Source organism: Crinia signifera, chromosome 4 (genome assembly GCF_055691185.1).
Source record: "Crinia signifera chromosome 4, ASM5569118v1, whole genome shotgun sequence".
NCBI lineage: Eukaryota > Metazoa > Chordata > Amphibia > Anura > Myobatrachidae > Crinia > Crinia signifera.
Genome location: NC_139220.1, coordinates 41386523 through 41405368, shown reverse-complemented (window position 1 = coordinate 41405368; position 18846 = coordinate 41386523). Strand labels below are relative to the sequence as shown.

At 44.4% G+C, this 18846-nt stretch overlaps 1 protein-coding gene across 1 annotated transcript in view; it reads right to left on the bottom strand.

The window, feature by feature from the left end:
- The window catches only part of CRACR2A (calcium release activated channel regulator 2A), a 142749-nt gene that overhangs the window by 93560 nt on the left and 30343 nt on the right, over positions 1–18846 (bottom strand). Inside the window, exons 8-13 of the mRNA XM_083181633.1 lie at positions 17464–17535; positions 17276–17321; positions 15667–15758; positions 11414–11747; positions 9659–9791; positions 383–464 (exon numbers count right to left, since the gene is read on the bottom strand). Coding sequence (XP_083037759.1) covers positions 383–464; positions 9659–9791; positions 11414–11747; positions 15667–15758; positions 17276–17321; positions 17464–17535 — 759 coding nt within the window. The remainder of the gene's footprint in view (positions 1–382; positions 465–9658; positions 9792–11413; positions 11748–15666; positions 15759–17275; positions 17322–17463; positions 17536–18846) is intronic.

The window sequence follows — 18846 nt, the reverse complement described above, 5'->3', positions numbered from 1 at the left end:
CCACCCCCCTCCTCCTCACCTCCTCACCTAGGAGGGGGGCATTCCTGTGGACGTCGTTTGGTTGGCTCACAAAGCTGCTTTGCGAGTCAACCAGAATGACCTCCTATACATATTTCAGACCTTTAAATAGAAACAAGAGAAACTATTTACTAATCATTAATAATTAAAGCCTGCCAGAGAATTAGAATTAGATGTGAGTAGGTTGCTCCCATACTGTATCATCCTGCCATCACTCTGTTGCAGTAATGTCACCATTTGCATAACCGCATCATAATAACTCATTTTCATAAGTGGAAATATTGGCCCAAATAATGAAGATCTCAGCAGCGGAGACGGATTCCCAATACACAGAGCAGCGCTGCATTAATCTATGATTAAATACCTCTCTTGTCCAGCTGTGTCCCAGAGCTGCAAAGCCACCTGGCAATTATCCACTGTCACCGTCTTTACACTGTAATCAATGCCTGTGTGACCAGGGGGAGGACAGAAAACAATGTATGATTTAGCAAGCATAGTATAATGGAATGGATATATAAAACTAATGTGTCCCTATTGTCAAAGACATTTGAAGGTACTTTTTTATTTTTGTTTTATTATTCTAGAAATGTATGGCCTAACTCAGGTTGTGTCGCTAAGCAGTGGTCGTTCGTTGCTTAGCAGGCAGGTTAACACTGCCGGGTAAACGAAAGCCCCCCCCCCGCAAATATACATGGCGGCACTCACAAATCCATTCGCAAAAAAGTCTGTTTAGACGGTCTTCTTTTTGACTCGTAAATGGCCGTGAACGGGGCGGCTGATGACGTCATGTGATGTCAGACAACCGCCCCGTGCAGGCTTCGGCCTGCCTGCGTTCGCATGGGGATGCCCAGAATTTTTCTGGGCGCACCCACCGGTTTTTGCGGGCACGCCCAGGAAAAGTTGGGAGTCCCCATGTACCTGCACCCTGTCCACCCACTGCCCGCCACCCCCCTCTGTGCGAACACCTCGGTAACTGTGAAAGTGACCAAAGGCGTCCACACAGCAGCCCTGCACATGGGTATATTTGCCAATAAGCATGCGCAGTGCAGCACAATGGGTCCAGGCAGCAAATTGACTGCGGGACGAATGAATCTGAATCATCCCCTTAATTTCACACAAATTGATATTATAAAGTAATCCTTATTAGTATTGAAGGTTACGTGCATGTTCAATCTAGCTAATGAATGGAGCAATTCAAAACTGTTGACTATGTAGTACTAATAACAATAAGTATAGAGATATACAGACATACGCCTATTACAATCTACTGTACATTCCATGTTGTCCAAGTGGAAGCCTTCAGCAATTTCAGAGTGACATAAATTTCCATTACCCTAAAGTTTGACTGACAGACTGCTTCTGTGCCCAGGACCAGTGCTAGGGTGTTTATCACCCACCTGCAAACCTCCCCATACTTTACAAAGGGACAGCGCACAATTTTATTCGGATTACACTGCACTTAGTACCCCTAATTCATATTACACCATATAGTAGTTTCTTTATTCATTTTATGCTACACAGGAGTACCTGCCCCATATACACAGTGTGCCACACAATATTAGTGCCCCATATACACATAATATCCACAGTAGTAGTGCCCCTTACACATAATGACCACAGTAATGCCCCATACACAGTAAGACACACAGACAATGTAAGGGCAGATCCATAAGAAAATGACAGGGGGCAACATGATAGGGGAAGTGGGGAGGTTAGTGGTACTAGTTACCAAAGTGGCCTGACTGTAATGAATATTGCATACACAGGGTGAAAATGGTATACATGGTATACATGGGATGTCAGTCGAACATACACAAGATGACAGAGGGGCACACACAGGGTGACAGTGGTACATATACATAGGGTGACAGAGGAGCACACACAGGGATACAGTGTAACATACAGGATACATAGGGTGACAGAGGGGCACACACAGGGATACAGTGTAACATACAGGATACATAGGGTGACAGAGGGGCACACACAGGGATACAGTGTAACATACAGGATACATAGGGTGACAGAGGAGCACACACAGGGATACAGTGTAACATACAGGATACATAGGGTGACAGAGGGGCACACACAGGGATACAGTGTAACATACAGGATACATAGGGTGACAGAGGGGCACACACAGGGATACAGTGTAACATACAGGATACATAGGGTGACAGAGGAGCACACACAGGGATACAGTGTAACGTACAGTATACATAGGGTGACAGAGGTGCACACACAGGGATACAGTGTAACATACAGGATACATAGGGTGACAGAGGAGCACACACAGGGATACAGTGTAACATACAGTATACATGGGTATAAATGGGTCGTCCCTTAAGGCCACACCCCTTTTCTTGGGCAAGTGCACCTCCTTTTTTTATCATTCCCGCTTTTATTTATTATTTTACTTATTAACAGTTTCTTATATAACGCATACGTATTCCGCATCGCTTTACAGAGTATATATGAACACTCACATCAGTCCCTGCCCCAGTGGAGCTTACAATCTATATTCCTTACCATATATACACACACACACACATTCATTCTAGGGTTAATTTTGTTGGGAGCCAATAAACCTAACAGCATATTTTGGGATTGTGGGAGGAAACAGGAGTACCAGGAGAAAACTCACGCAAGCACGGGTAGAATATACAAACTCCACACATACACAAGGAACGATTCCAGAAACAATCTGACATTGTTCCCGAGTGTATCAAATCGTTCATCCTGTGTACACACAAAAAGATCTGATTTACTTCACAACAGATTGGTCTATGATCTTCCTGCATGCATGGAAGATCATAGAACAATCTGTGGGTACGCACATCATTAACAATACATGAAACTATTTTAATGATTGGTCGCTTTGATCGATCGGAAACGCCCACATCGTGCCCCAAATCGTTCCGTGTGTATGCACCTTTAGGGCCATGGTGGGAATAAAACCCATGACCTACTTTGGTATGCAGTTACTAACTGGAGCACTGGCTGTCACCGACTCCAGTGACACCACTGGCAGACTGCGGAACAGCTCAACAAAGAAAGTCACACTTGACTGCATTCCAAGAAGAAGATCCATGCACCTGCAGGTTGCATCTGACTCATGGTTGGAGTCCTCGTGAATTGACAGATTTCAATGCTACCTTTATTTAGTGTGCAGGTTTTTTCAGCCAATAATGGACCTTAGTCAGGTCCGGTCGTTAGCCCGCGTGCGTTCGCACAGAGCCAATGTTTGCGCTTTGCGCCGAGCTATCCCATTAGCAAAAAGGACTGCCCAGCTTTTTGCTGGGCGTTCTCATTCTAATGCGGCCATGACAGACATGCGGGGGGAGGGGGGCAACTGCCATCACCAGATCTCAGCTGCCCGCCCACTTCCGCCCTGAGCGTACACGCGTATGTAAGGTTGTACATAGCAACCTTACACAGGGCCAGTGCAAGCCCCCCGCCCGCCCCAGGCAAACAAACCCCGCGCCGCACGCCCACCGGCTGCGGACGATACTGCGGCTGGGGGGGGGGGGTGGCGGGCGATACTGTGGTGTGCGATTCCCCCCCCCGGAGCGCAGGTGGTGCCACGCAGAAATCCCCCCAGCGGGGAGCGGGCGGCGCGGGGGGAGCAGCGTTGTTTCATGCCACGGGCGGGATAGGAGAGGGGTGAAGGAGGAGGAAGGAAGAATCACAGACTTACCTGCTCCCCGCTCCCTGCTTTCGGGTACCTCTCTATGGTACCTCGGCGGCTGAGTACCGCCCTCCAGGGGCCGGCACCCTAGGCAAATGCCTAGTCCTGCCTAGTGGTGGCGCCGGCCCTGACCTTACATATGTGTGCACCTTCCACACCTTCGGCGACCATTGAAAGATGTGGGACGGTCCCAATGGCATGCGGATGGATGTTTATGTAAAACATCCATTCACAGCCAGTGCGAACGTACGCGCCTTGCGAACGGAGGGCCGGCGTACCACCATTCACGAGGCGGGATCTGGTTCACTCGCAAGGATGCAAATTCGCATCCGGGCAAATGACCCAGAATACCCCCCATACTGTAAAGTGACCAGACTGACCAAAGTAACGAATAGTTTCACATGTGGCCAGATTCAGAGGTGGTTACCTTATTATCAACCAGAATATGAATGCAGGCTTGTTCCTTACTGGTTACAGCTTCCTTAGAACAGCTTTGCATTAGATAGAAATAGCTATGAGGACAGAATGGCGGCATCAGATCTGCTCATATCAGTCATTTGTTATTAGCAATTCTTCAGAAGAGCAGAAAGTCACTGAGATGTGGCGAGACAACAGGCTGAGGCTTCACCTCTGACACGCAGTATTTGGCAGGCATAATGCAGGGATATAAAGGTAATTTGTGATGGCGTTTTACTGCAGTAGGAGACTGAGCTATATGAATATGTTATGCATGGCTAAACACTATGTGGCAGCACAGCCTGTAGTATCACGTATCATGCTCTGCGTTTGCTGGATTCATAAAGCCTTAGGGAGATATCTGACTTTATGGTTGAAGGGCCGCAGCAAGCGCACCTGAATCGGTAATGCAGCTCGAATGGGAAAGTGCTTAAGCAGTGATGTATGTTTCCTGGGAGAGGGGATCGGATTCATCCAGCTACAATCTACCAATATCTGTCAGAAAGTTGGCGAAACAGGGCTGCGTTTTATGCAGACAGCGGATCTCATTAATAGCAATGTGCTTATTACACAAATATCTCATTAGTAATAATTAGCCTTCTGTTTAGATAAATGTATTATATAAAATAAAATATTATTTTTATTATTATTAATAATATTAATAATAATAATAATAATAATAATAATAGTAGTAGTATTAAAGGGTTGGCAACTTTTAACCTAGGGGCAGACACGAGCATGTGGCCTGGATTATCTGGCAGCCGATGCACTGTAAAGTAGGCATGGCAAGGTTGCGTACAGGTGTGGATCATTAGGTTGACCAAAGCATTAGGTGGACCACTGAAGGTCGAAAGGCCTTAGGTTGACACATGAAGGAGGTCGACATGGCTGTAGGTCGATGTGTGCCAGACGGCTCCCCGACAGTCGGGATTCCGACTGTCATTACTCCGACGTCGGAATCCCGACTGCTCCCTCGTGGGGGTCCACGACCCCATAGAGGGAGAATAAAATAGGTGGCGAGTGCAGCTCACCACCGTGCCCGCAAGGGGCTTCATTGCGCTCCCCCCGCTGTGCAGTCGGGATTCTGACGTCTGAGTAATGACTGTCGGAATCCCGACTGTCGGTGAAATATACCACACCCAGGTCGACAGGGTCATTAGGTCGACATAAGCATTAGGCCGACATTCAAAAGGTCGACATGAGCTTTTCACTTTCTTTCTGAACGTCGACACAGTCCCCTCACATGACCCCTCACTGTGCCTCACCATGCTCCCTCCACTCCCTAGTGGATGGTGGGGCATGAAATACCTCCTGTCGGCACATGTCGGCTCCAAAAAAAAAGTGAAAAACCTATGTTGACCTTTTGACTGTCGACCTTCCCAATGTCGATCTAATGTTTGTGTAGACCTAAAGCCATGTCAAGCCTTTTCATGTGTCGACCTAAGGCCTGTCCACCTTTAGTGGTTGCCCTAATATATGTTGACCTTAGCCGACATGGACACAGTCTGAAGTGCATCGCATCCCCTTGCTTCGCTCGCAATGCTTCGTGCACGGTCGCACATGTCGGCTCAAAAAAACTGTGAAAAACCCCATGGCGACCTTTTCACTGTCGACCTAATGCTTAAGTCGACCTAATGACCTGTCGATCTAGACCCATGTCGACCTTGCTACCTATTGACCTAGTGGTGTTGACCTAGTTGGTGTAGATCTAATGACTGTATCCCAATGTAACGTGTAGAAAGATTTAAGGGGCCTAAACACGGGGAGATGAGCGATGCCAGATTGCTCAGAACACGAAGATCGCTCCGCACACAGCGCTGCACAGCTGAGCAAATCTGAATTAGGCCCAGGTGTTAACTCCTGAATCATGTAAAAATATGTGTCAATCATCCTGAGAGTGTGTGTATAACGCTGGACAGGGTCACACATGAAACTCCACCCCCCACCCAGCCTTATACACACACCACACATAATACACACACACATGTAGCCTAATATATAAGAGATAATACACACATATTGGCCCCTGCCTGCCTGCACTACACCCCCCGCAACACCACACACCTATAATACTCACAGACACATGTAGCTCAGCCAGCGTCGATGGGGGCGGAAGGAAGTGCAGTGAATAAATTAAGTCTGCGCAGCTGCAGATCTGTGGTGCTGACATAGCAGCCTCTGGCAGCCAGGGGGAGCAGCTCTGCCTCCTCTCAGAGTCACATGGTCACAGCCTGAGAGGAGAGAAGTATGATGCAGCTTTGACTCGGCAGAGCTGCCTCCTCCTTTATAGTAAAGCTCTGGGCTGGCTGTAGCTCCTCTCAGGCATTTTCAATCTGCCGCTGGCCGGGTGAAGCAAGACTGCCCTGTAAGTGTCAGGCGCCACAGGTATGTCACATGTGGGAGGGGGATGCCAGCAAGTTTGGGGAAGGAGGGGGGAGAGGAGGAGGTTGTCTATAATAACTTAGGGGGGGGTGCACAAGGCAGCAGCAACCTGCTCCCCCCCCTCCCCCCCGGCCTGCACACCCCACCGTCCTGCACACCCACCCCTGGCACACACACACACACACACAAACCCCCGCCTGCACACAGCAGCAAGGTCACCGGGCAGACACACACAGGTGTACTCATTACTCACTGACACACTTCCCAGGTCACCGGGCAAACACACAGGTGTACTCATTACTCACTGACACACTTCCCAGGTCACAGCGCAGACACACAAGTGTACTCATTACTCACTGACCCACTTCCCAGGTCACAGCGCAGACACACAGGTGTACTCATTACTCACTGACACACTTCCCAGGTCACAGCGCAGACACACAGGTGTACTCATTACTCACTAACATACTTCCCAGGTCACCGCGCAGACACACAGGTGTACTCATTACTCACTAACATACTTCCCAGGTCACCGCACAGACACACAGGTGTACTCATTACTCACTTACATACTTCCCAGGTCACCGCGCAGACACACAGGTGTACTCATTACTCACTGACACTTCCCAGGTCACAGCGCAGACACACAGGTGTACTCATTACTCATTGACACACTTCCCAGGTCACAGTGCAGACACACAGGTGTATTTACTCACGGACACTTACCAGGTTACAGCGCAGACATAGGTGTACTCATTACTCACTAACATACTTTCCAGGTCACAGCGCAGACACACAGGTGTACTCATTACTCACTGACACACTTCCCAGATCACCTCGCAGACACACAGGTGTACTCATTACTCACTGACACACTTCCCTCATCACTGCGCAGACACACAGGTGTACTCATTACTCACTGACACTTCCCAGGTCACCACGCAGACACACAGGTGTACTCATTACCCACTGTCACTTCCCAAGTCACCGCACAGACACACAGGTGTACTCATTACTCACTGACACACTTCCCACGTCACCGCACAGACACACAGGTGTACTCATTACTCACTGTCACTTCCCAGGTCACAGCGCAGACACACAGGTGTACTCATTACTCACTGACACACTTCCCAGGTCAACACGCAGACACACAGGTGTACTCATTACTCACTGACACACTTCCCAGGTCAACATGCAGACACACCACCAAAATCCATAACCGAACACACCCCTTCCCGCCAACACCATCCGCCCCACCCAAAATTAAACACATTCATACACAAATAACAAACATAATTCACATTAAAATATATTTATAATTTTAATGGGGCGTAGCCCCTTACGACGGTGTGAAGAGCGCCTGTAGGGCGCGATGAAACACCTAGTAGATTATATATTTATTAACAGTTTCTTATATAGCGCACACATATTACACAGCGCTTTACAGAGAATATTTGTCCATTCACATCGGTCCCTGCCCCAGTGGAGCTTAAAATCTATATTCCCTACCACATGTACACACACACACAGACAGACATTCTAGGGTTAATTTGTTGGGAGCCAATTAACTTACCAGTATATTTTTGGATTGTGGGAGGAAACTGGAGTACCCGGAGGAAACCCACGCAAGCACGGGGAGAATATACAAACTCCGCACAGTTAGAGCCATGGTGGGAATCGAACCCATGACCTCAATGCTGTGAGGCAGTAATGCGAACCATTACACCATCCGTGCTGCCCCAATATATAATGCTTCATGTATTGTAAGTTAAGTGCTACATAAAAAATATATACATTGTTCAAAATATTAGCAGGAACATCCATTTTTAATGTGGGGGAAAAGTTTAGCGTGTGTAACTTGGAAACCTTGTAAAGTTAAATCTTCTGAGACCCTTTAATTAAAGTGATACATTTAAAGTTGCCTATATTGTAGCAGACACCCAGTGTGAAAATCTCTTTGGAAGCTGCTACACACTTCTATAACAGTGGCTTAGGAAGCAGTGTCTGTCTCCCCGCCAGCACACCATGGTTATTATAATAAAACTGTATATATTATATTGAGCATCATGGGTGTTTTTGTTTTGTTTTTAAATTTATGTTTCAAAATAAATTATGATGATGTGATGCAAAAAAGTACCGGTAAATGTTTTTGACAAAGGACAAGAAAAAGTTCATGTAGAGGACAGCATGGGAATTTTCTAATGGCCCATTTGGGATTATTGTTACAAATACAAATTCTCTACTTATACTTCTGTCCCTGATTTGCCATCCTCACGCAATAAAGAGTTCTGTAGTTACCCGATGTACAACATTCACAACCCAACATTTTTTGTCTTTATAAGTTTAACCCTTTGAGTGCCAACATCTGTGTTAGCGATGTGCAAAAATATCTTTACAAATGGCAGCGTTGCTCACATTTGTTATATGCAGTACATTCAAATAAGAAATGTTGGGCAAAAAAAAAGATTATATTTCCTATATAAAAGGTAAACATTACAGGTCATTATGATGAGTAAAAATGTCTGCTTGGCAATTTTTTAACCAATTTTGACAAATTCACTGGGCACTCAAAGGGTTAAGGACATTTACCGACAAATACCATCTTCACAGAAAAGTAAACAGTGAAATCTATGTTTTAAGTATTTTCACCCAAATCTTTAGAAATAATCATTATTTAGAGCGTGATATATCATCAATATCATCATCTTTACCATCTATTAGGAAGATGCCAAAAACAAAAAAAAACTATAGTGGTAAAACAAATCATTTACAAAATTAATCATAAATAAAGAGAAGACCAAGGCACATGGGGATGATGGAGAAGAAGCAGACAAGAGGCTGTAGGGCCAAGTCATACCTGTTTGTTAGGGTCCAAATGTGTCCACTTCCCAAATGACACACGCCGAGCCGCTTGATCAAAGAGGGGGAGAGCAAGAGGCGGAGGCATGGGGATGACCTGAATTTTATGAGTCAAATGATGTCAGTGCCTGGTCCAAATTCGGAGGAAAGCGTGTAAATGAAAAGTCCGTCCAGGCTGACATGTTTAATCTCTCAGAAAACTAATTTGTACTTTAATCAGTGGATTACACAGCTATACATCCTGCAGACACCTACCCACTGTAGCTGAAGTTCCGGGATAAAAACTGTCTTCGCAGAACCTTCTCAGGAAGGATGTCTTTCCCACGCTGGAATTGCCAACCATGACTATTTTGAATAATTGATCTGGTGGACAATAAACACGTTCTTCCTGTAAATAAAAAAATTCAGTATTACCCTGTATGTTTAAGTGACAGAAAGGAATTATGCATTGTATACTAGAGATGTGTTGTTTGGTTCTCCAGAAATTGATATCCACCCAAAGTTTGTGGATCTGAAACGAACCCAGGTCTCTTGAGAAGATCTAATCCAAACCGAGTCCTGGTGCAGATCTGCCCACGTTTCCGAATTCGGATTTTCAATCCAAATTTTGTGTTTTGAAATGCAACAATGTTTTCTTTTCAATTTTTATCAATGATTAGAAATATTATTATAGATTTTAAAACCGGACCAAAATTCAGTTGTGTCAAATTTTGGGGGTATACTACTTGATCTAGAATTCACATATACATATACCATGCACATGAATCTATCTATCTATCTATACACACACCCAAAAAATTAGCAAAGAGTATTTTTATATGGGCAATAAAACTGGACTGTGGGAGCATAAGGCAAGGAAGATAAATAAGCAAATTTATAAACACTTGAATGCACTTGACGTCCACTTTTTTTGTCTATTTTAAGCTGAAAGCAGTTCACTTTTAGCCGTTTGAGCTGCTTTCATCTCAAAACTGCTTAGTGTGTAAGGTTGGGCGATGAGCGGTGAGTGCTGATTCGTCATCCTGTTTGGAAAATCATTCTACCCCATGAAAATCAGCCAGTATGTATGGGCCATACACACTGGCCGATTTTCCACAAACGATTACACGAAGAGCTGTACTTTAGGTATTTTATCCATGTAATATACATAATATTTTTTGTTAATATGAGAAAAACTTTATTTTATAGTGTAATAAAAAATATATACCAATATGTAGTAGAGGGGCAGATTTATTAAGCTTGGTGAAGTGATAAAGTGCCTGGTCTTTATCACCGGCCAATCAGCTCCTACCTGTCATTTTTCAAACAAAGCCTGTAAGTTCACAGTTAAGAGCTGATTGGCCAGTGATAAAGACCAGACACTTTATCACTTCACCGAGCTTAATAAATCTGCCACAGAGTGTTATGTGGAAAACTATAGAATTCTCTATACCTGAAAATATTATTACATCAGAACTTTAAACTAACATAACAGATTCAATTAAGATTAAACTGCACGAATGTGATAGGAATCTTTTTTCTACTTTATTATTTATTGTATGTTCTAATGTTTAAACACTTCCGCAGCTTTGGCGCAATTAATTAACTTGAGCTCCATTTTTTTTATAAAGCAAAGAAATACATGATTTAAAAAAAATACAACATTTAACAAAACATAAAAAAAACATAATTTCGGGATCAAATTTTTTATCCAGTATTTATTGCTATTGCATTATGTAAATGTTGGCATTAGCACTTCCAGACAACATTACAAGTGCTGTGTGTGGAGTGCGGTTCCAGTTATTTTATGCAAAGTGCAGCTGGATTTATATTTTCTAAAAAATCTTTTTGTAAAGGGTTTCTTTGAATTAATAGTAGGTCATGTCCTAAAATAACCATTCTATGTTCATTATTTCTGAGTGTCTTAAGTCATTTAAAGCGATGAGAAACCAAAAAACCTTGACATTAGTGTTTATATTCAAATAAAATCCTTATAATATGTTAATCAAACACCCAACCATGTGTTCTCACATTTGGCATGGTCTCCTTCCCAACGGGTTGTCCTCTTGGAGAGTTAGGTATCTCTTTTGTAGGAGTATGGGATACCTTACTGGCATTCTCAGCAGATACAGTCTCTTCTTTCTCATCTACTTCCTTCCAGTCATTTAATGGCCTCTCCTGTTGGTCATCTAAATATTGGGGCAGGTGATCTTCCTCAATCGATATTATCCTCCGTAATGGGTGTGCTTTACTCGGCCTGCTATCCGCGACACTGTCGGGCTCTGTCATAGATGCAAAGGCCCCATTTAACCCAACAGAATTTCGTTTAGGTGGATATATCTCTACTTCTTCTTCAGATGACTGACTGAAAGATAGATATAAGTAGACATAATCAGCTATCCCAGCTATCCAGTATTATAACAATGTCACTTTTTAGGTTACATAAATCCAAAATAATTTAAACATTCTTACAGGAAAATAAATATACCGTTCTGACAGTGAGATTTCCTTTCTATTCGACTTAAGATTCGAGTGCTATACAATCTTTTCTAACTCTGTACTAGTTACATACAATTCATACTATCTACATTCGATTTGCATTATATAGTCATTGCTGCCCTGTCTGTCTGGGTTTTGATTTGTGCTGCCATGGGAGCGCGCATCGGGATCGCAGGGTAAAAAACTCTGTGCGATCTGCATGTGATCCCGATGCGATTTTGACTATACAATAAAAAAATCTCATGCTGATTGTACCCGTTTGTAGACACCATTAGTGTTTAAGTTGTATACGAAACATAAATACACTATCCCCAAGATATCTCATTATGGCATACATATAATCCAAAATACAGAAAAAATCTGAAATCCAAAATACTTCTGGGCCCAAAAAGGTCATATACGCAAAATGAGTATCCACAGAAACAGAGGATATATTTTAGTTTGGCAATAAATATTTGAGGCTATGTTATGATAAATAATGGTCCAGTCCAGGGACGCCAATAGGGGGGTGCTGTGGGTGCAGATGTCCTGGGCCCCAGCAGCTCATTTTGGCCACTGAACCCCCCGACTGCCTCTGCTGGTCTGTGCTCAGTGCGCTGAACAAAGAAGTTCGCGGAGCACAGGCTTATTCAACCCGGGATGTTGGCGGCCAATTAAAATGCTGCACCGGATTTTGAGCCAATCAGAGCTCGCATACCGGCAGCCAATCAGAGTGGCTTCCGGTACACAAACTCTGATTGGCTCACCAGCCGGTGCTGCATTTTAATTGGCCGCCGCCATCCTGGGTTGAATAAGCCTGCACTCAGGGACCTTTGGGCTGCAGCTTAGCGGAAGAGGAGATGGGGGAGCAGTAGCCGGGTTACGGTAAGTCAAGTGAGGAGGAGGGGCCCAGACTGGGAATGAGTCCCGGCCCCCAAAATTGGAAATGAGTCCCGGCCCCCAAAATTGCTGATGGCAGCCCTGGTCCATTCTACAAAAATGTCTACCTCCATGGAACATAGATATTAGCTACACAATAACAAACTTGTTCTGGACAAGTGCAGTCAATAGAGTGAAAATAAATATACTTTAGGAAATACTAGTTTGTTACAAAGAACTACTGTACAGTATTTCTTATAATAGCATAACAATATATACCAATCTAAATTTTGATTTAATCACACTTTTGCTAATTAAAATATGAAAATTGCATTCTGGGAGCAATACGTGCCATGTAACATCCAATTAGATAAAATCTATTTAAAGCTTGTCCTTTGTCTGCTCCTGGGTGTATTCAGTTTGAGGCCTTTGTTTTGCATTTTTGGACATAATTCCTCAAATTCAATTAATTGTGATGAGAAATAATAACTGAGAACCTCTCAAAGGAGGTACTTTCAATTAATGATTAATTAGTTGATGTGAGAATGCGTGAGAAAAATGAAATAGTCCACCCAGCACTTGAAAGTAATTTAGACTTGGAGAGTGCCCTAAAATTAGATGTTCTTTTTAGAGAAAAGAGGTTTTTATAATTGACTGGTTAACAAAAGGGCATTACTGGAGTACCATAAAACGTGCATCTTGGCTTATGCAGCTGAAATTGTATATAATGTAACTCTTCAGACATAACTTAAATAGAAATGTTCAATAATGAAGTACAGTAGGGCGATGTTTAATGTGCACTTGGCATAAAGGTCAGCTCTAACCACGCATTACCATTAACAAAGACATACAAGCACGTTGACCTTTCAGAGCCCATGCAGGGGATTGTTGTACAGCTCCAGACAAAATAAGAGAATGAATCAGAGATGGATGGACGTGCTCTCATGAATGACTCTACAATAAGCGGGGGATTTACTTGTAGAAGATAAAAGGAACAATATTTAAAGGAACAACTACCATGAGATTAAATTACATTTACTTCTGAGATCTATGTCTTGGCCATAGGGGCACCACAACCTTTTCAGCTGAGGGAAGCAAGTTATGATTTCATTTTGGCGCTCCTAAATCACTGAATGGCACCACCTCAGGGCACCTGGTTTTACCCATCACACCAACTACCTAATGACAGCTATCTATCTACTCTATATATCTATGTATCTACAGATGCGACCGCAGTTGGCTTACTGGCAAACGACCGGGGGCAGCAACAAAATAAGTTGAGTTCTAGTACACGGATATCTTTGGGGCCTACATTATGCTGGCGAGGCCCCAAAGATACCAGAGGAGAGGCCAGCACACAGTAACTCGCCAGAGCTGGATACAGGGGACTGGAGGTGGGTGGAGAAGGCCTATGGGGCAGGAGAAAGTAAAGCAGCACGGAGAGGGTATTCTCTCCTTAATGATGCTGCCCATATTAATGACAGCCACACTGGGCCCCTTCACCCAGTACTTTGAGGTCTCAAATATTTGGGGTGGGGGAGTTGCCCATTTGCGGTCATGCTTGGCTAGCAGGCAATGCTGTAACATGTTGTAACCTCCTTAGCACCAACCCCCCTACGCCACTGACATCAGCAAATGCTGGTACCCCACGGCCACCAATATTGGCGGTGGCCGCAATGGTATAGTGTTGGGTCATTCGTTTTAGATGGAAATAGTTGCGATGCCAACTGTATGCATCCGAGCAATTAGTAACAGTGGCAATTATACAGACCTGATCGCTGGGCTGCTAATTTGCAGAGCCCTGTGATCAGGTAATCACCGCCCAACCAGAGTAAATCCCGCTCCATGCAAATCTGCAAATTGCTGAGCACAGCTGGTGAAAATTAGCTTGATCTGCAAATCCCTGCAAATCCATTTTCTTCACCACTGTCTGCAGTACGGCCGTTGCCCAAGATTTACATTAATGCCAGATCCTTAAAAATAATTGCTGTGTTTGGTGGCGTCCCGGCTATTTAGAAATTGTCCTGGTAATCATCAGTTTGCTCCAAATGACAAATGACAAAGACACGTTTTTCTATCTAAACACTATGTAGGGTATTCAATCATGGGCCACGGCTGTCGAGCTGGCCCGACAGCCGTGACCCTGTCCTGTTCTCGGTCTGCTTGACCGAGAAAAAGCAGGTGGGATTCAATGTCCTGCCTGCAGCGGGGAGAAGGGGGTGTGGTCGCAAGCTGCGGCCTGGAAGAGGTGAGCTGCAGCTAGGAGCCATTCTCGGCAGAACGAGCCCGACTGCCTGTGAAGTCGGGCTCGTTCTGTTGAGATCCCCTGTTCAATGCTGTCGGGAAAGACAGCATTGAATAGGGCCCAGCAGCTATCTCCCTGTCGGAAGATGGCTGCGGGTGATTGAATACCCCATATCTCTTTCCAAGGATTGAGATCTCTCCCCTTTGCTTTAAAAGTATTATTAACAGGCGTGCCGAATGAGTGACCGACGGTTGGGATTTCAAAGGTCGTTTCTCCAACATCAGAATCCTGACTGTCAGTAGCCCGACAGTTGGAATCCCGACTTAAACAGGATATTTTCTCTCGTGGGGGTCCACGTCCCCCATGGAGAGAGAATAGAGTAGGTGGTGAGCTCAGCGAGCCCGCAAGGGGCTTCCATGCGCTCGCCCAACTGCTGGTCTCCTAATAGTCGGAATCCGGACTGTCGGTAATTTATACCATACCCATTAACAGTCACACCCAGATATATATTTTACACATCATCATTGAAAAATATGTTACATATTAAACTATCTGTGTAAATGTGAGATAAAATATTAAAGTCATTATTAAGATTCCCTACAACTGTGCTACAAAAACAAAAGGGTTAACAAATGTAGACCTTCTCATGGTGTAGAAACCCTTTATAATAGCAAATATTCACCTTTTCAATGAGGGAATCCTTTCAAAATATGTTCCCATCACAGATCCTGATCTTTGATTCCGCACTGACTTAGCTGGATTTACTTTCGATTTCTACAGAAAATACATGAATAGGAAACAGATAGAATAATGAAACTCTTTTTGCTGTAGTAAAAATGTATAAAAACCATTGGGTACACGTGGACTACTGTTTTAATTACTCGTACACGGTAAAGTCAAATTTTAGAGATGACTATCTACATTGTCATGTAACCACGGCTGCCATCAGAAATGATGGGCGGGGTCAGAACTGTGGATACTGTGGGTGGAGCTACAGCAAGGGTGGGGCATTTAATTGGGGTGTAAATGTATACCAGTTTAAAAAGGGATTTTCAGAGGGTTGTGAAGGTGTTAACAATTCAATGTAACAAGGCAGTTTGCTGCTCATCTGTTTGTTAGCAGGCTTGTGACAGTTATTGGCATTGTAGACTCCCACCGGGAACAGGTGCTGCTATATTTCGTCTAGAGAGCTGGCAAGGAAATGCCTATTGGGTCCACACTTAATCCTTGTTGCCAATCAGGTAGCAGATTTGAAGATTTATAAAGGGTTCTCCCATAATGCCTGACGCCAGAGCTTCTCACAGCTTTTATGTGCGTGAATGTCCTGAGCTTCTTCCCCTGTGCTTCCAGCATTCCGATAATTCTTCAGTACCCCGGTCCAGTCCACCTTGTAATTCTTCAGTATTCTGGCCCAGTCCGTCAGGTAAATTCTTCAATATTCCGATCCAGTTCATCTGGCAACTCTGCAGCATTCCAGTTCAATCTGCCTGTTAATTCTCCACTTGGATATATATTCTTCCATCTTCAGTGGTTCAGTCCAATCCATCTGGCAATTCCCCGCTCCAGTATATTCTTCAGTCTTCAGTGGTTTGGTCTAGTGTATCCCAGTTATTCTCCACTCCAGAAGATTCTTCAAATCCTTAGTGAACCGGTCCCGCCAAGTTTTTCTATCCCTTAGACTCTTATTGTTATATACAGTACCTGCATTCTTCAATTCTTCCTTATTCCTCTAATTCACAGGTTCTTAAAGTCGGTCCTCAGGACCCAACACAGTGCACATTTTGCAGGTCTCACAGAATCAAGCGAAATAATTAGCTCCACCTGTGGATCTTTTAAAATGTGTCAGTCAGGAATGAGTGCACCTGTGCACCTCCCGGGTGACCTGGAAAACATGAACTGTGTGGAGTCCTGAGGACCGAGTTTGAGAACCACTGCTCTAATTTATCCGAAGGTACTGACTAGTAGGAGGACACAGGCAGGGGGCCGCGACTTGTGCGTCGGGTACAGCAAAGACCATACCTCCTTGCGGGGGGGGGGGGGGATCCTGGTGAAAACCCCAGCACATTCGATGCAGCAGCCCTGCTTTGAGTCACACCAACCTCCCCTACTAGTATCCAGTGTTCACGAAGAAACCCGCAAGACTTCATATGGCCAGTACTAAACCTGTTGGCAACCAAGGCGGTCAGCATCATAGAAACTAAATAGGTCACAGGTATTAGCTTTCAGTATTCTAACTAAAATGGTAAAAGATTACAGTTAATCAGTTACTATAGGTTACAGCCGTACTGTACCTGCAAGCAGCTGTCCCGCTCGTCTCGCAAATGCTTGTTCATTTCCCTTTAGAAAAGAAATAAATGCACAAGTTACTGAAATTCCGTATACTATCATTAGACAGATAGAACTGGTATTTTGGCATCTGTATTGGAAATGTGGAATAACATGTACCATATTCAGTGAATATTCTTCTGAAATAACTTACCTCAGCAAGTCCAGCTGTTTTAGAAGTGCTGTTCTTTCACACTGTAAACTCTCTGTTACCCGATACACTTCCCTGTAAAACAACAGATGTGTAGTCAAATGATGAAACTAATAATAATATCATAAGCTGGAACAATATGAAGTTTTACCAATCATAGATGTATTTTTGTAAAGAACCAATAAAACACCCGTGACACCCGCGTCACCCGTTAATGCAAAACATCTATTTGCATGCGTGCAGGGAAAATCGGCATGTGACCCCCTAACTGCAGAACCATGTTTCACTCGAGGCTCCCTTTAGCCAACATGCTGTCATGACCAAGTAACACTGGTCAGCAAAGGGTGTGGTATAGGGCTCCGACAGTGGGGATCCCGACAATCAATATCCAGATGTCGGGATCCCGTCTGCCGGTGCTACGACGGGGGGGGCGAGCATTAAGAAGCCTGTTGGGGGCTCGGTGGCTCGCTACACTCGCCACAGGTTCTATTCTCCCTCTATGGGGGTTTATGGACCGCCACAGGGGAGAATAGCCCCTGTGAGTCGGGATCCCCCCTGCCGGAGCACCGGCAGTCGGGATCCCGACTGTCGGAGCGTCATCCGGCACCCGTCAGCAAAGATAGTTCAGAAAACATTGCAGGTGCAAAGCATATTATGGAGGCTCCATCGACCTGTAGGTAATAATAATAATAATAATAATAATGATATTTATATAGCACTTTTCTCCCAATAGGACTCAAAGTGCTTCACACATTGTCTTTACAGCTCGAAATACAAAACAAGCTTAACAGTAGATGTCAGTGAAATGCTTGAGTAAATAAGTATGTCTTTAGTCTATTTTTAAAGGATTCTATAGTGGGCGCTTCTCGCACTGTGCGAGGAAGAGAGTTCCACAGAGTTGGAGCAGCAAAGTTGAAAGCTCGACCCCCAGATGAATTCAGGGAGATTCTGGGTACTGTTAGTAGTCCTTCTTCAGTGGATCGTAGTAATCGAGTAGGACAGTAAGGGATCAGCAGCTGTTGCAGGTACCTTGGGCCCTGGTCATGTAGGGCCTTGAAAGTGAGTAAGCCAATCTTGAAAACGATTCGCCATTTTACAGGTAGCCAGTGAAGGGCGTAGAGAATGGGAGTTATGTGGCAGGAGCGGGGCTGGTTAGTTAATAGTCTGGCGGCTGCATTTTGTACCAGCTGCAAGCGGTGCAATTCTTTTGCTGGAAGACCCAGGTAGAGAGCATTGCAGTAGTCTAGTCGTGATGATATAAATGCATGTATGACTTTAGGAAGGTCTTCTGAGGGAATTAAATGCTTGATTCTGGCTATGTTTCTCAGATGAAAGAATGAGGATTTGATTGTGGCTGACACCTGATGTTTAAGTGTCAGGCAACTA